Below are 15,730 nucleotides of genomic sequence, written 5' to 3'. Positions count from 1 at the left end.
GAAGAAGGAGCGGCTAGGAGGCCCTGCAAGACTGCAGAAGCAAAGCCTGCCATAGACTTAGAGTAAAGAGGGAGATTATAGTGCTTAGAGAAAGTATGCACTGAACTCCAAGTTGCAGCTTCCAAAATCTCTTTGGTAGGTATTCCCCTGAGAAAGGCAGCTGAAGTAGCAGAAGCCCTGGTAGAGTGAGTCCTAATTTTTCCTGGGATTTGCTTTCCATGATGAGAGTAACAAAATCTAATTCCATGCGCAATCCATTTAGAAATGGTCTGTTTTGAAATGGCTTTGCCTTGGGAGTTTGTTGCATAAGAAACAAACAGTTGCTCTGTTTTCCTGATATCCTTAGTTCTGTCCAGGTAGAAATGAAGTTGTCTGTGTACATCCAAGGAATGCAAGATCCTTTCCCCCTTATTTTGAGGATTATTGAAAAAAGTTGGCAGGTGAATAGTTTGATTTAAAGCCACTTTGGAAACCACTTTAGGCATGAAAGTAGGATTAGTCCTTAAAGACACCCTATCTTGGTGAAAAATAATGTAAGGTTCCACAGCCATGAGTGCTTGCAACTCCGAGACTCTCCTGGCTGAAGTCAAAGCCAGAAGGACAGCTGTCTTCCATGATAAATACTTAATATCAGTTGTGGCAGCAGGCTCAAAAGGAGGCAGAGTGAGTTTTTCCAGAACATAGTTGAGGTCCCAGGCAGGTATGGGTGGTGTCCTAGGGGGCCTTAAATTCTTTACTCCTCGGATATATTGTTTCAGAAGTGGATGTGAAAAGATTGGAGGGTCTGTATTGTAATGTGCAGAGATAGCTGAGGCATGAATTTTTATGGAGGAAAAGGATAAACCCTTATGCAGTATGTCTGTTAGGTAAAGCAATATCAGAGGGATATTAGGAATGAGAGGTTCCAAATCCTGAGCATGCATCCAGGTGCAAAATCTCTTCCATTTGCCTGCATAAGATTTTCTAGTGCTAGGCCGTCTGGCTTCTAAGATAACATCCATGACCTTTTTAGGAAGGGAAGGATTATTCATAGACCCTGAATTCGCCAGGCTGCCAGGCTGAGAGTTTTGATATGAGAGTGCAGAACCTGGCCCTGGTGTTGGGACAAAAGATTTGGAATCTGAGGTAAAATCCAAGGAGGCTCCTGGGATAGATTTTTCAGTGTTGAGTACCAGAATTGACAAGGCCAATTTGGGGCCAGTAGAATCATCATTTTTGGCTTGTCCTGCTTGATCTTTAATAACACCCGTGGTAGAAGAGGCAGTGGTGGAAAGGCATACCCCTTGAGGTTTTTCCAACTGAATGATAGAGCATCCACTTTCCATGCTAGCTTGTGAGAAGTCCTTGTGCAAAAAATCTGTAACTGGTGGTTGAGGGGGGATGCAAATAGATCTATGTCCGGGCAGCCCCAGGCTTCTGTAATCGTCTTGAATATGTGGGTGTCTAGCATCCACTCCTGTGGGTCTGACAGGTTCCTGCTCAGGCTGTCTGCCAAAGTATTTTGTTTCCCTGGCAGGAACTGAGCTTGTAGATCCACTTTGCAAGCTAGTGCTGTGTTCCATAGAGTCATGGCCAGTCTGCAAAGGGGGTAGGAATGTGAGCACCCCTGCTTGTTTATGTACCACATAACTGTGGTGTTGTCTGTTCGTATCAGTAGTTGTCCTGGTTGTAGAAGATCCCTGAATGCCAAGAGGGCATTCTGTACAGCTAACATCTCTTTTAAGTTGATATGTAGGTGCTTCTGATTCTCTGTCCAAAAACCTTGCAGACCCTTTCCCTGCAAGTGGGCTCCCCATGCGTAATCCAAGGCGTCCGTGGTTAAGACTTGGCTGGCTGGAGGTAGACTGAAGGCTTTGCCTTTGTTGTGAAGACATGCCATGGTCCACCAATGGAATTCCTTTTGTAGGCAAGGCAAGACAGCAATCTGTGTGTCTAGACTGTGGCAATGCTGTGACCATACACTGTTTAGGTACCATTGTATTTTTCTCATGTGTAGTCTTGCATTTGGTATGAGAAGGATGCAGGAGGCCATGTAACCCAAAGCCTACAGGAATTTCCTTGCAGTAAACTGAGTTGTAGAAACCAAGGTTTTGAAAGTGGAAGCCAGCTGTAGTTGTTTTTCGGATGTCAGGAATGCCATCTGGGTTGTTGTGTTTAAAAGAGCACCCAGAAAGGTTATCTGTTGTGTGGGGGTCAAATTTAACTTTTTTATGTTCACAGTGAAACTTGAGAAGATTTTGAACAAATTGCAGGTGCTGGAGTAAAACATCCTTGCTGTCTGCTTGAATAAGGCAGTCGTCCAGATAAGGGTAAATTTGAATACCATTGAGTCTGCAATAAGCTACTACTGGTGCCAGGCACTTGGTGAAGACCCTGGGTGCAGTAGACAAGCCAAAGGGCAACGCAGAGAATTGGTAATGTTTCGAGCCGGCCTTGAACCGGGGGTATTTTCAGCACTCCTGTCTGATAGGGATGTGCAGGTAAGCTTCCTTTAAATCCAATGTCACCATCCATGCATTTTTGCTCAACATTGGCAGGAGCTGCTGCAGAGTAAGCATTATGAACTTTGGTATCTCCAGGAAAGTATTTAAGACTGACAGATCCAGGATGGGTCTCCATGAGTTTTGCTTTCTGGGAACTAGAAAGAGCCTTGAGTAAAAGCCTTGCCCCGTCTCTGATTGTGGAACCAGTTCTATGGCCCTCATAGCCATGAGGGATCCCACCTGGTTTAATGCCTCGGACCATTGGTGTTTTGGTAGGTCTGGCCATCTGTGTGGTCTTGGCAAAGTATGAAAGTGGAATCTGTAACCTCTTGAAACTACATCCAGAACCCACTTGTCTTTGGTTATGTAAGTCCAATTTTGTTGAAAAAGGGAGAGTTTTCCTCCTAGAGGGGCATCCAGGAGAGAAGTTCCTGGAGCCATGCAGGGGGAGTTATTGAGCCTGTTTTCTGTAAGATTGAGCTCTGTCCTCTCCACCCCTGGAGGTGGAAGCACTCCATTGTCTAGATCTGTAAGAGGTCTGTGTTTGAGGCCTCCCTCTGGTGCGCCTATATCTACCCCTCTGAGACCTGTCCGAGCTGGGAAAAGACCAATTTTTAGTCAGCCAATTTCAGCTAAATCTAGGGGGCTGAACTTGTAAGAAATCCTTAACCGTTTGCATGGATTTTGCCTTATCCTCCAGCCTTAGGCCCAAACAAAACATTATGCTGAACAGGAGCATCCAGTAACTTGGCTTTCACTTGATCAGGTAAATTTTGTTCCTTTAACCAAGCATGTCTTCTAATGACTGTGCCAGAGGCAGCCGCCCTGCAAGAAGCCTCCAAGGCATCAAAACCACAGTGTAAACCATGCTTCCCCACTTGTTCAGTAGCATGCATCAAATCATGTAATTCCTTATTATCTGCACATGCAGAAATAGAACCTAACTTTTGTTTCATAACAGACAGTAAAAATTGCTGATATTTTAGCATATGAAATTGGCAATTTAAAGCCCTAAATGATAAAGTAGCAGAAGTATACACTTTTTTGCCCCATCTCTCTAAAGCTCTGGAATCCTTATCTGTCGGAATAGGATTTTTAGCAGATGCAGCCTTAACCCCCTTAGGACCTTGAGAAATGGTTTCTGGATCAGCAGTAGGATTTTTGTAAAGGAACTGGTGGGAGTCAGGGACCCTGTAATATCTGTCAGGCTTAGCAGGGGCTGGAGGAAAGGAGTCTGGAGTTAAATCTGCCTCAGAAAAGGCATCATCCACAATATCCAAAATAGGAGGAATAGCCAAGGGTCTATGTTGGGGAAGAAGAAGGAAATCCCTGAGCCTTCTCTTAGATTCCGAGTACTCCTGTCCCTCCCAGTGAAAATGTTCCCTCATGTCATGTAAAGTTTCCCCAAAAGAAAAATCCTCAGGGGGAGAAGCTGAAGGAATAGATTCCTCAGCATCAGAATCCTCATAAGGAGGGAAAGAATATTCCTGCTCAGAAGATGACACTGAAGAAAGAGATGCCTGATCAGAAGATTTATAATCCAACTCTTGTCTTGGCCTTTTGTCTAGAGGAGGATGTGAACCCCTAATCATGGTTAGCAAGTCCTCCGTCAATTTAAGTAACTGTTTCTGGGATTTGGGTCCAGGATCAGAAGAGGCCTGGGCTGGTGTCTTAGATTTAGAAGAAGTCTTTGTCTTTGTCATTGGTTTTGTCTTTATCAGAAACTGTGTTGGCCTGAAAACCCCCTCGGAAGCCAGTACCTGCGCAGCGGCTCCGGACCCACCCGAGGGAGCATTGTCCGAAGGTCCTGCAGCTGGAGTGCTCAAAGGCCTAGTTGGCTCCTCGTGGGAGTCCGTTTCGGCTATCGGTTCCGAAATGGCCGACGACAGGGGCTGCGAAAGCGCCTCACTGATGATGGCTGAACCTGAAGCTGGCTCTGGTTGTGAAACGTCGTCTGATTTGGACCTCGGAGGCCTGTCCTTATCCTTGCGTCGTTTGTGAACTCCGGTAGTCGGAAGCGTGTCCAACGACATTTTATAATTAAATCGCCTACCAAAGTAGTGAAAAGCGAAATCGTACCTCCGGTTAATCGTACATTGGTTAAATCTAGCACAAAACCGACAACTAGCTACGTCGTGGTCAGGGCCTAAACAAGGAATACAGTAAGAATGGAAATCCTTATGAGGTATTTGCTTCCCACAAGAAATGCAATTATTAACTTTTTCTGACATCGGACTGGAGCAAGAAAAAAGTTTCCCCAACGGGGTACTTAGCTTTGAGAAGAAGAAGTAAGTCTTCGGACTGAAGTACGAAAAAATATCAGGAGTCAGCCGACCGGCACTTGCGAACTGCTTTCACCGCACGGCAAGAAAGACTGAAGAACATGGCGTCGGCTGGCAGCTTTGTACTCCAGGCGCTCTGACGTCACGGAGCATGACTGAACAGCCGACGCCGGACCCAGACTTTGGGATTCTGGCCGACCGAGGACTGCCTGCCGGCAGGAAGAACCCTACAGTGATGACTGCAACAGTGAAACACGATGAACATCATCAGCTTACCAGTTGAAAACAGATGTGTGAAATTCTTAAATGTTTTAAGACGAACTCTGACCGATTATATTGGAATACCCGTTACACCCGTTGCTAAGCCAACGTGACCACGCCTGGCCTAGTACTGTACTGCATAAGGTATTCCTTTCTTTTGTGGCAGCTCAACACAAACTCTAATTGTATTTGTTTAATGAGAGGCTGACAAACAGTCTAGGAATTACTTTTTAATGAAAGATACTGTACAGTCTTGTGAAGTGATCTGCAGAATCAACAAGGCTACACAATCTGCTGTTAGCTGTTCAGAAAGTGTAAGAGTTTCCTGCAAAATATCACGTGAGAATGGAGACATTACAGTCACTACTCATTTATGATGTTACTTTTTTGTGGGACTCTTATGTTGCTAACTCTGGTGATGCTGCAGTTTTATCTGCTTAGCTCTACAAAATGATCTCCTGGGTGGGAAAAGTTGGCAGAGTTTTGGACTACTAGTGAATGGTTGCAAGAAATATTCCTTTAGGCATAGGGTGTTTCTTCTGGCTGGAACAATGTTTATGACTATAAGTTAATGAATCGATAGGTAATGCTGGTTTCACAATTTTGGGAAAAAATGTCTTGCAACATTTTCACATGAACTCTAGACATCTAGGTCAACTCTAAGCTACATAACCAGTCTTACTGACAAAGCCCTTAAGCTTGTAGCAATTTTCATTCTGAAGCTGAGTAATGTAAAACGGTACTGTTTTGGTGTAAATGGTGATGGACAACAAACATTCTCAAATGACATTTCTAAAATGACCCTTTACCATATGAGGACGATTTCCTCCCATCAACTGCAAGAGTTACATATAGATGAAGAAAAGAACTTGAAGACCATCTTCTCTGTATCAACAGGTCACATGGCTGCCAAAAACTGGCATAGAGTAACGTAACAGACATTTAATGAAACTGTTTAGACATCTGTCGACAGAGCCTGCATATTAGCCAAAATGTTTTTCATTACATACCAAATGAAATGCAGTACTATTTCTCAAGCTCATTTTTTTTACTTTGAGTACTGTTTACTTGCTTCTTCCATTACCCAATCTTCTCAGAGAAACAAGACAGTTATGTGGTCACCCTGGCAAACCAGAGTGATCAATGGTATCTTGTTTCATTTTAATGACTCAAAACATTTTCAATACCACACATTTTAATTTAAATTCATCTCGTTAAAGATATCAGAAAGGACAACTACTCAACAACTAAAATCTACATATATTACTGTATTAAACTACTAGCCTTTCTTTAGAACTTAAGTCGTTTGATTAATCAAACACAATTTGCCAAGTTTCATACCACAAGAACTACTGAAAGCTGAAGATGTACAATTGCTCAACAATATTCACATCTGTTTGGTCAGCTTTACTCAACAAGAAGAGTTCAGTACTAAAAACATACTCTGTAAGTATTCAACAAATACTTACATTTGCCGTAAATCATCTGGCACATCCAGTCGGATTTTGTGAAAAGTTTTCTTTGTTGCGGGCTTGTTTGGATTCACTGGACGAAGACGCTCAATTGTGACAATTTCATTATATGTAGCATCACAAGCTGCATATTCTATAACATAAAACTGTTGAAGAAAACTTGCTGCAAATTACTACTCACAAATAAAACATTAAACATATGCATATTATGTAAGAGAAATGTACTACTATTATTATTATTCAAGGTATGGATTGTTTTCATTTGCATACCAAAATAAATGTTACTGTAACTGCCTTGATATTTTCAAATGTATAGGCGTCACCTCTGAAAGCAAAAAAAAGTTGCTACTTGTGTGCCACAGGGCTCAGTATTTGGCCTGCTCCTAATTTGGCATTTATTTCTCAGGCCTTCAAGCCAACACTTTTGGCATATGGTTATCTCAGTTTGCAGATGGCAAAATGGATGTTGTTACCCCCGCCCCTTACATTTGCTTCAACATGGGTTAGACTATGTTAACAACTAATGCAAGGACAAAGTTTCCAAATTCAAAGTGAAAACATGTAGCAGAATTTATTTTGTTAAACAAAATATTTCCACATTCTATCATACAGCCTACAAGCTCCTCCAATCAGACACTGTCATAAAGGATCTAGGCACTCCACAATAGTTTAAAAATCTTTATATCTGGTTCATACAATTTCAAAAGCATCACATCTAGCGCCAAGAAATCTTACCTTCTGTTATCAGATCCATTACTGAATATAGCAAATAAATACCCCTTTTGGTCTTTGTCTAAAACACATCACCGATCTTGAGAGACCTTGGAGATTCCCAACTAAAAAATTCAATGGCTTCTGGCTCCTCAGTTATCCCCACAGATGGGCAACCCACTTCCAATATTTGTCCTTTTACAGATTTCCTCATGGTAATCTGTCTATAGCCTTTCAAGCTGCAAAAGGTCGAACCCCTTGGTCTTTTATTCCTCTGCAAAACAAATGGCTCCTCAAATACCTGGATAGAGGACCTAAACCTTGATTAACAGATAAACAGTGTGAGAGTAACAGACTCGTACTCTAATGTATTCTCCAACTCTAACAAACTTCCACTAGAAGTCAATATCAATAACTTCCTTGACATCTTCACGGTAAACCTAGATAACTGGAGAGACAGCCTCAAATTCTATCCCGGACTATCTTGTGTTGTCCTCCTTGACCCTGGTAATAAAGTACAAATAAAGTCAGAGATTTGTAACAGTCTACAGACTAAGTGCCTAGTCCTTACCTATATAGAGGTTATCAAATGCACAAAAGTCCTGCAAGCTTTATGCTGAATCTTCCTAGAAAATTGTTTGTCAGGCAAATATACCAGCAAAAGTACCTCAAAACTACATATATTCACGCATATAAATCAGAGAGAAGTCCTACCATAAAAAATTAAATGAAACAATACCTACACTGTGTGCCTTACAATAATGACCTAAAGCAAAACAAATCATAAATGTATACATTATCCACCTCCTACTTAACAGTTTGTGAAAAACCAATAACAAGAAAAGCATATTTATGTAAGCACACTTAATAACAGGAGATGTTTGTACAGATCTATGGGACATATTCTGTAAAGGATAGGATGTATGGCCAGTATACGAAAGCTTTCGGGTGCCTTCCATGTGCGTCGTACATCCAAGGAAGCTCAAGGACATGCTGGTATAAAATCAGTTGTACAGGCACCAAAATTCAAATCTTCCCTTTTTAAAAGAGGGAGGCTGTCAATTTGGATATATCTGTGCTAGAAGAAAAGCGGGACAGGGAAAAGGAACACCACCATGGCCAAAGCAAATTCAGAAAGGAAGAAAAAATCATAAACAAAGCAAGTGGGGATGGTGGAGGGAGGGCTACTGTACTACCACAATGATCTATTCGAACATCTGTTGTTATGGTAAGTTTATATACACAACTGTACTTTGTTCACTATTGCAGAAGCATACAGCTATATGAGGCAAATTTGGCAAAGCCCAGGAGCCAGGGAGGAGGAGTGAGGGGCAAAATTCAGAAGCCCCTGGAGAACTGGGTCTATATCACCAAATCGAAAAGTAATGTAATCGAATGGCATTTTACACTGAATTGCCATTCATCAAGGTGTTTATAGTGAGATTGCAGTACAGTGAAGATCGGAAAATTTGCCCTTTCCTCGCTGTAGTGGGATCTCAGAGTTGGTATATATAATTAGCGGGGTGGGGGGTGCAGTCCCCCACAAGTGCGACTTCAATAAATGGCATTTTCGATGTTAACGGTATTCGATTACATCACTTTTCGATTTGGTAATACAGACCCGGAGAATCAATAAATGGAAGAACAAAAATGAATGGAATGGAGTAACCATTTGGGAAATGTATTTTTGTTACACTGGTTGCTTCTTTTTCTTTCCATCAAAAGAAATAAAGATCTTGTCCAAAGCTTTAATATCTTTGGTTCTGTTAATGCAGTTATCTCAGCTGATTGTGGAAGTCTAGTGTGAATTCTCTCTCCCCCCTATTTTTCTAGTTTAGGAAAGAACTCAGGGAATGAATGCACTGGTTAAAAGTAAAATTGGAGACACATTTGGCAAAAGGATGGATTAATTCTTATAGTTATCCTGTTGTTACTAAATATGAAAAAGGGTTGGTTCACAATTTACTTATTTATTTACATACATTTGTTTACAAGGTTGTGCACTGATCAATACTGACCAATTTCAGGCTCTTTACAAACATAAATATGAAATGTAAGCAATAACAGAACAGTTCAGATTAATTTACAAAAAATGTACACATTCTAGTGAACAAGCAGAGTGCAATGTACAATCAAGCACAGCGTAATGTACAATATATACATTAGTTTCTAATGTATTCAGTAAATCTTGTGAGAGAACAAGAAACTTGGAAAAGAGACAGGTTAGGTGACATGTCCTGTGTTGAAGCAGGAACATTTGGTTTAGATGAAGTGTTGTTGAGCTGCATTCTGAATTTGGAATACGTGGTTAATATCCTTTATGTTGATGGGGATGATGCCAAAGAGTAAAGCATATGTCATGCTGTGAAGTTTGGTTGTAGGGGTAATAAGATTTAGTGTGGCTTGCGAGTAGTGTCTCAGATTGTATGAAGAGATTTATTCATGAAGTCTAGCAACGTTAATTACCTCTACTAACTACCTCTGACCTCCTATACTTATGCAATGACTGCCATGTAAACTGGTGACCTAAGATGTTTCTTATGTTAGCCAAATGGCACTGCTTTATGATGTCATCCAGGACATTCCACACATGGCCTGGTTACTGACCTGTTAGTGTTGTGTACTCTTTTGAATGTGTTATCTTTGGTGGTTTGTATATTATTTATTTGTCTGTGTTATATTTGTCTTAGATACATATGTCTCTCATTATGCTACTTTGGAACCACTATTATAAACGTTAAATGTTAAACTCCTGTAGTGGAACCTTTCTCCCCGGGCCTCCACTGAAAATGGGCTTGTGGCCCAGTCAGACTTTGCCAGTAAATAAATGTAAAATAAATAAATAATAAAAAGTGGAGTAAATGTACGGAGCTGGAGTAGTCTGTAAAGCTGGGATCCTAAAAGTAGGTTACATATTTGTTTTATGGACAGCCATTTGGCTTTTTCTAGGGTGATACAGTAATGCTCACAGACAGGCTAGCTTGTAATCAATCAGCAGATACTGTTAAAGATGGGGCGACTTCAACTACCCCTCCATTAACTGAGAAAACTACTCATGTACCAATACACTTGTTCAACGTTTCCTGGAATTCATTAATTCCAGTGCCCTGGACCAGCTCGTTCTTACCCCACTAGAGGTAGCAAACCACGTCAACAAAAGAGAATATCCAACGAAACACGAACTGAGGGCAAGAGGAGTTTATTCACAAATAATTGTTAAGCGCTTTTCGTTGTTCACAGTGTGAGCAACTTCTTCAGACAATTAGATAACAAAACAATTAACAATATATACTCTCATCACTAAAGACTCACGTGTTAAGTACATCAATTGTGAGTTAAAGTGGTGGAGTGTGTTTAAAATTAGTTCAATAAGAAAACTATATAAAACCTATTTTTTTTTAAAAAAATATATATATAAATGTATATTATAAAGGTACACAAAGTATAAAATATGTATGTACACTATTAGAACAAACCTTCCAAGAAAACAAAGCATGTAAAACATATATAACGTATAACCTATATAAACTGTGTAAACTGTAACACAGTGAACTGAGTCAACTCGCAAGACACAAGAAACCTAATAGCTGCTTATATTATTGAGTATATATTTATAACTGTAATGACAAATGTATATTTAAACAAATGTCGATAAAAGCTAAAGGTGTAAGAACAGAAGGGAGCCTACCTCTTATTAGATATAATACATATTATGTTGACTATAAAACTAGTTGTTAATATTATTATTATTGTTAATAATGTTAAAGGCCACTAAGGTAGTGTTCACAAACAGAGTCACAGAAGTTACCAAAATCTAAAGTAATTGTTATTGTTACTTAGCTACATATATTATTATTATGTGTATATTTTCCATTTAAATTGTATTAAATTATATTATATTGTATCATTTTATTATTATTATATTATTTTATATTATATTATATTGTTTTATTTTATCTTATTTTATTTTATTCTTTGTTAGTTGTAACATATATGTTATAAAATGTATTATAAAGTATAATAAGAGTAAAATAATAATATAGTATAATGAAATAATGGCAAACGGAATTCTAATATATTCAGCATAGGAACTTAAACCATAAATATAGTTTAATATCTAGTAGGAAGAAGAAAAAGTATGTTCTACACAGTATTAAATTAATTATTTCCTATTCAAACTTCTTAGTTTTAATAGACAACTGATGTTACAGTGGTCATTCAGGCCTGGATAAACAAATGCATTGGTACGCCACTGCCAACATAATTCTCTTTCCTCTAGTAATAAATTGTAAGGGCCACCTCTGATGTTAGTCTGAATCTGGTCTAGTGCCATAAATTTAAAGTTGTGGCCTGGCTTTGCTAGAATATGTTTTACCAGTGCATTGTCTATTTTGCTATTCTGTATGGCATATGTGTGTTCGTATACCCTTTCTTTTAAGTGTGTCTCAGTTTTTCCGATGTAGAAAGCTGTACATATTGTACAGGAAGCTACATACACTATAAGTTTTGAATAGCAGTTCATTTTATGTTTCACTTGATATTTTGTGTTATTAATTACTATCTGTTCTCCACAGTTCATGTGTTTACACATGCTACAGTTTTCACATATAGTCATACCTCTCTTCCTACTAAAGTTTTTTGTTGTTGAGTTGTTACATTCTAAAATACTTTTCAAGTTATTCCCTCTTCTGTACACTGTCATAGGCACTTTGAACAGTTTATGGGAAATACTTCTATCCTGCTGAATAAGGTTCCAATTTTTAAATAGTAATTTTTTTAATATTGTCACTGTCTGAGTTAAATGTAGTTATAAAGCTAAGTTTAAACACATTGTTAGGTTCTATTGTGTTCTCCGAAGTGTTTACTTCTTGTGTCAAACTGGATTCATTTACCATAACATTTTGGTCAATTCCCCTATCAACAGACTGGTTCAAAATGGGTAATATGAAGCCATAAGTTCTTTTGTATCTCACTTCCTGAACTATCTCGTCAACAAATTCACTAGGATAGCCTCTTTCACAAAAGAAGTTTGTAAGAAGGTCACATTCAGTCTCGAAATCACTCATGTAAGTAGTCATACGAGCTGCTCGAATTAGTTGACCTTTAACAATACTTTTCTTTTGGCTAGTCGGATGGAGGCTAGTGTAATGCAGATACGAGTTACAAAAAGTTATTTTCCTATGTATTTTAGAAAAGTACTGGTTGTTAACATAATCTTTAGATAAGTTCACATCTAAGTAATCAATAGAGTCAGGTTGAAAGTTAGATGTGAATTTAAAGAATTCTGTTGTACTGTTAAGGTAATGTAAAAAGTTGTCTGCTATGCTGTTGTCACCTCTAAATAAAATAAAAATGTCGTCGAGGAAGCGAGTATAATACTTAATATGAGATACCCATTCAGTATTTTTAAATATATATTGATCTTCCCAGTATGCCATAACTGTGTTTGCTAAACTTGCCCCACAAGGGGAACCCATTGCAACACCACATTTTTGCAAGTAAAGTTTTTCATTGAATGTAAAAAAATTATTTGTTAAAATTATATCAAGTAAGGTGGTTACTGCAAAGATTTCATTAGTTGAAGCTCCTTTTTTCATTAACCCATTCTATAGCTTCTAGGTGAGGAATTGACGTATATAAGTCAATGACGTCTATGGTAACAAAGTTGTAATCTTCTCTATATATGATGTTGTCTAGGTTCTTCAAAAAAGACCAGGAATCTTTGCATACTTGAACTTCACTCACTAGATATTTTTTAAGAATGTTGTCTACTAATTTAGCTGACCCATATGTAATTGAATCCCGTCCGTCTATTAGTGGTCTAAACGGTGGGTCTACAACATTTTTGTGCATTTTTGGTGTTGCAAACATAACAGGGATTTTTGGCCAGTTAATGGTAATATACTGATAACTATGTATATCAATATAACCGTCCATGAACAGGTCACTATAATAACCTTTAATCATTCTGTAAGCAGTGTTAACTTCGTTTAAAGATACTTCTTTATATGTATCTTTGGCTAATATTTTTTCTACTCTGTCCACATAGTCATAGTGGTCAAACAATGTTAGCCCCCCACCTTTGTCAGGTTTAATAGCTCTAATGTTAAGTGTTTTAAATGTAGCTAGGGCTATTTTCTCATCTTCACTTGTGTTTTCAAAGTGTTTATGTTTCTTATAAATGCCACTAAATGAACTATTATGTATACTACGCAAATCCAATTCCATTATTTGTTCAAAAGTAGACAGAGTAGGATGTAAAACTGGATTATATTCACTAACTACTTTAAGTGGCTCTTGTGAAGTTGGTGAGTCACCTAACAGTATATTGAGATTTAGTTTCCTTACGAACAATTTAAGGTCTTTAATAGATTGTACTAAGTCCATTCTACAACTAGGGACAAATGTAAGTCCCTTAGAAAACAATTCTATCAAAGATGGTTCAATGTCCACACAGTCAGACTTTGCCAGTAAATAAATGTAAAATAAATAAATAATAAAAAGTGGAGTAAATGTACGGAGCTGGAGTAGTCTGTAAAGCTGGGATCCTAAAAGTAGGTTACATATTTGTTTTATGGACAGCCATTTGGCTTTTTCTAGGGTGATACAGTAATGCTCACAGACAGGCTAGCTTGTAATCAATCAGCAGATACTGTTAAAGATGGGGCGACTTCAACTACCCCTCCATTAACTGAGAAAACTACTCATGTACCAATACACTTGTTCAACGTTTCCTGGAATTCATTAATTCCAGTGCCCTGGACCAGCTCGTTCTTACCCCACTAGAGGTAGCAACATCCTTGACCTGGTCATTACTAACATGGGCGACTGTTGCTCTACACCAATAGTCAACTCCTCCCTGGTTAGATCCGACCACAAACTAATCACCTTGGAAAGCCAACCACCACCCCCCCCCCCACCCCACAAAGGTAACCACCATGAAAAACTTCTCCAAAACTAACTTTGGGCTCCTAAAAACAGAGGTGGCTAACTTCACGGCACCCATGCAAATGGAGAACAGTTGCATGACCGCCGAATCACACACCAATGCACTGTACGAACACATACACAAACGCATGGATCTCGCCAAACCCAATAGAACCAAGACGCTCTCCTCCAAAAAAAGGAAGCCAATCTGGTTGTCCCCTGCCATAAACAAACTCTACAACAGAAGAAGGACACTGATGTGGAATAAGGTGAAGTCCCAAGACTGGAAAAACTCCCTTATCACCCTCAACAAAAAGTTGAGATCTCTCATCAAATCCTCTAAAGCTAGTTATGAAAAAAGAATTGCAGCAGATAGTAAAGACAACCACAAGACCTTCTATAGTTATGTAAAGAATCTCCACGGCAATACTGAGATTTGCTCTGAGCTACTGCACAATGGTACCACCTATACCGAGCCAACAGATATAGCCAATACACTGGCCAACAGATTCACTGCCAACTTTACCCCTCTCTCCCCCCAAAGGGCCAATCACAATACCAGTAGATTGCTAGACACCCAGTATTACTGCAGCACAGGTTACAACAGCACTGTCCAAGGCCAAAAATACAGCTTCTATGGGACCTGCCAATATCCCTGGCTGTGTTCTACATGAACTACAGAGTGAAGTGGCACCTCACCTGTGTGCCCTGTTCAATTACAGCCTCACCTTAGGCTTGGTCCCTACCAAATGGCGCACTGCTACACTCATCCCTCTCCACAAAGGAGGAGTAACTACAGACCCTGGGAACTATCGCCCCATTAGCCTGACAAGTCTGATATGCAAAGCTATGGAACGCAGCATCATAGACCTAATAAACAAGGATATAGGGAATCTCCAAACTCTGGATCCCACACACAGTTTGGTTTTGTGAAGGGTAGGTAGATCACGCCTGCTCAACTTGGTCGACTTCTTTGAGTCAGTCACCAGAGCTGTGGATGAAGGCAAGATGGTTTATACAGCCTACCTTGATCTGGCAACTGCCTTTGATACCATTTCCCACTCAGGAATCATAGAATAACTCACTAAGCTAGGCATCAACCTCTATATCACTAGGTGGGTTGCAAACTGACTCACAGATAGAACCCACAGTGTGAAAGTAGCTGACAGTGAGACTGCCAAACAGTCACAAGTGGAGTCCCACAGGGAACGGTCCTGGGTCCTCTTCTGTTTGGTATCTAATTCTCAGAAGTCCAGGCCAACACGAAGGGATTCTGGCTGACAAAGTTTGCAGACGACTGCAAGTTGGGAGCCATTATTAAATCAAGTGATGTTGACATCCTACAGAAAGGCCTCACTGAGACCAACAACTGGTGTCAGAACCATGGCCTTAAGCTCAATGCCAAAAAATGTGTCGTCATCCCCTTTGGGAAAAGCCCAGTTCCCATGAATTACCACATCGATGGTAGCCCACTGAACACAGAAGGTGTCATAAGAGATCTGGAAGCACAGGTTGAAAGCAACCTCTCTTTTGACCACCACATTGCCACTGTGGTCAGAAGGTCCTTCTATGTGGCACATCTCATTACTAAGGG

At 39.6% G+C, this 15,730-nt stretch overlaps 1 protein-coding gene across 2 annotated transcripts in view; it reads right to left on the bottom strand.

Annotated features, from left to right (window-relative positions):
- The window catches only part of FMR1 (FMRP translational regulator 1), a 2,052,104-nt gene that overhangs the window by 1,107,228 nt on the left and 929,146 nt on the right, over positions 1-15,730 (bottom strand). For both annotated transcript variants that reach the window (XM_044057587.1, XM_044057588.1), the window contains one exon: positions 6,496-6,644. In XM_044057587.1, the coding sequence (XP_043913522.1) occupies positions 6,496-6,644 (149 nt within the window). The remainder of the gene's footprint in view (positions 1-6,495; positions 6,645-15,730) is intronic.

The sequence above is a fragment of the Protopterus annectens genome, chromosome 15.part0 (genome assembly GCF_019279795.1).
Source record: "Protopterus annectens isolate FY-2018-M chromosome 15.part0, PAN1.0, whole genome shotgun sequence".
In the NCBI taxonomy this organism is placed as follows: Eukaryota; Metazoa; Chordata; order Ceratodontiformes; family Protopteridae; genus Protopterus; species Protopterus annectens.
The sequence above is the reverse complement of the archived record's forward strand: the minus strand, read 5'-3'. Positions and strand labels throughout refer to the sequence as shown.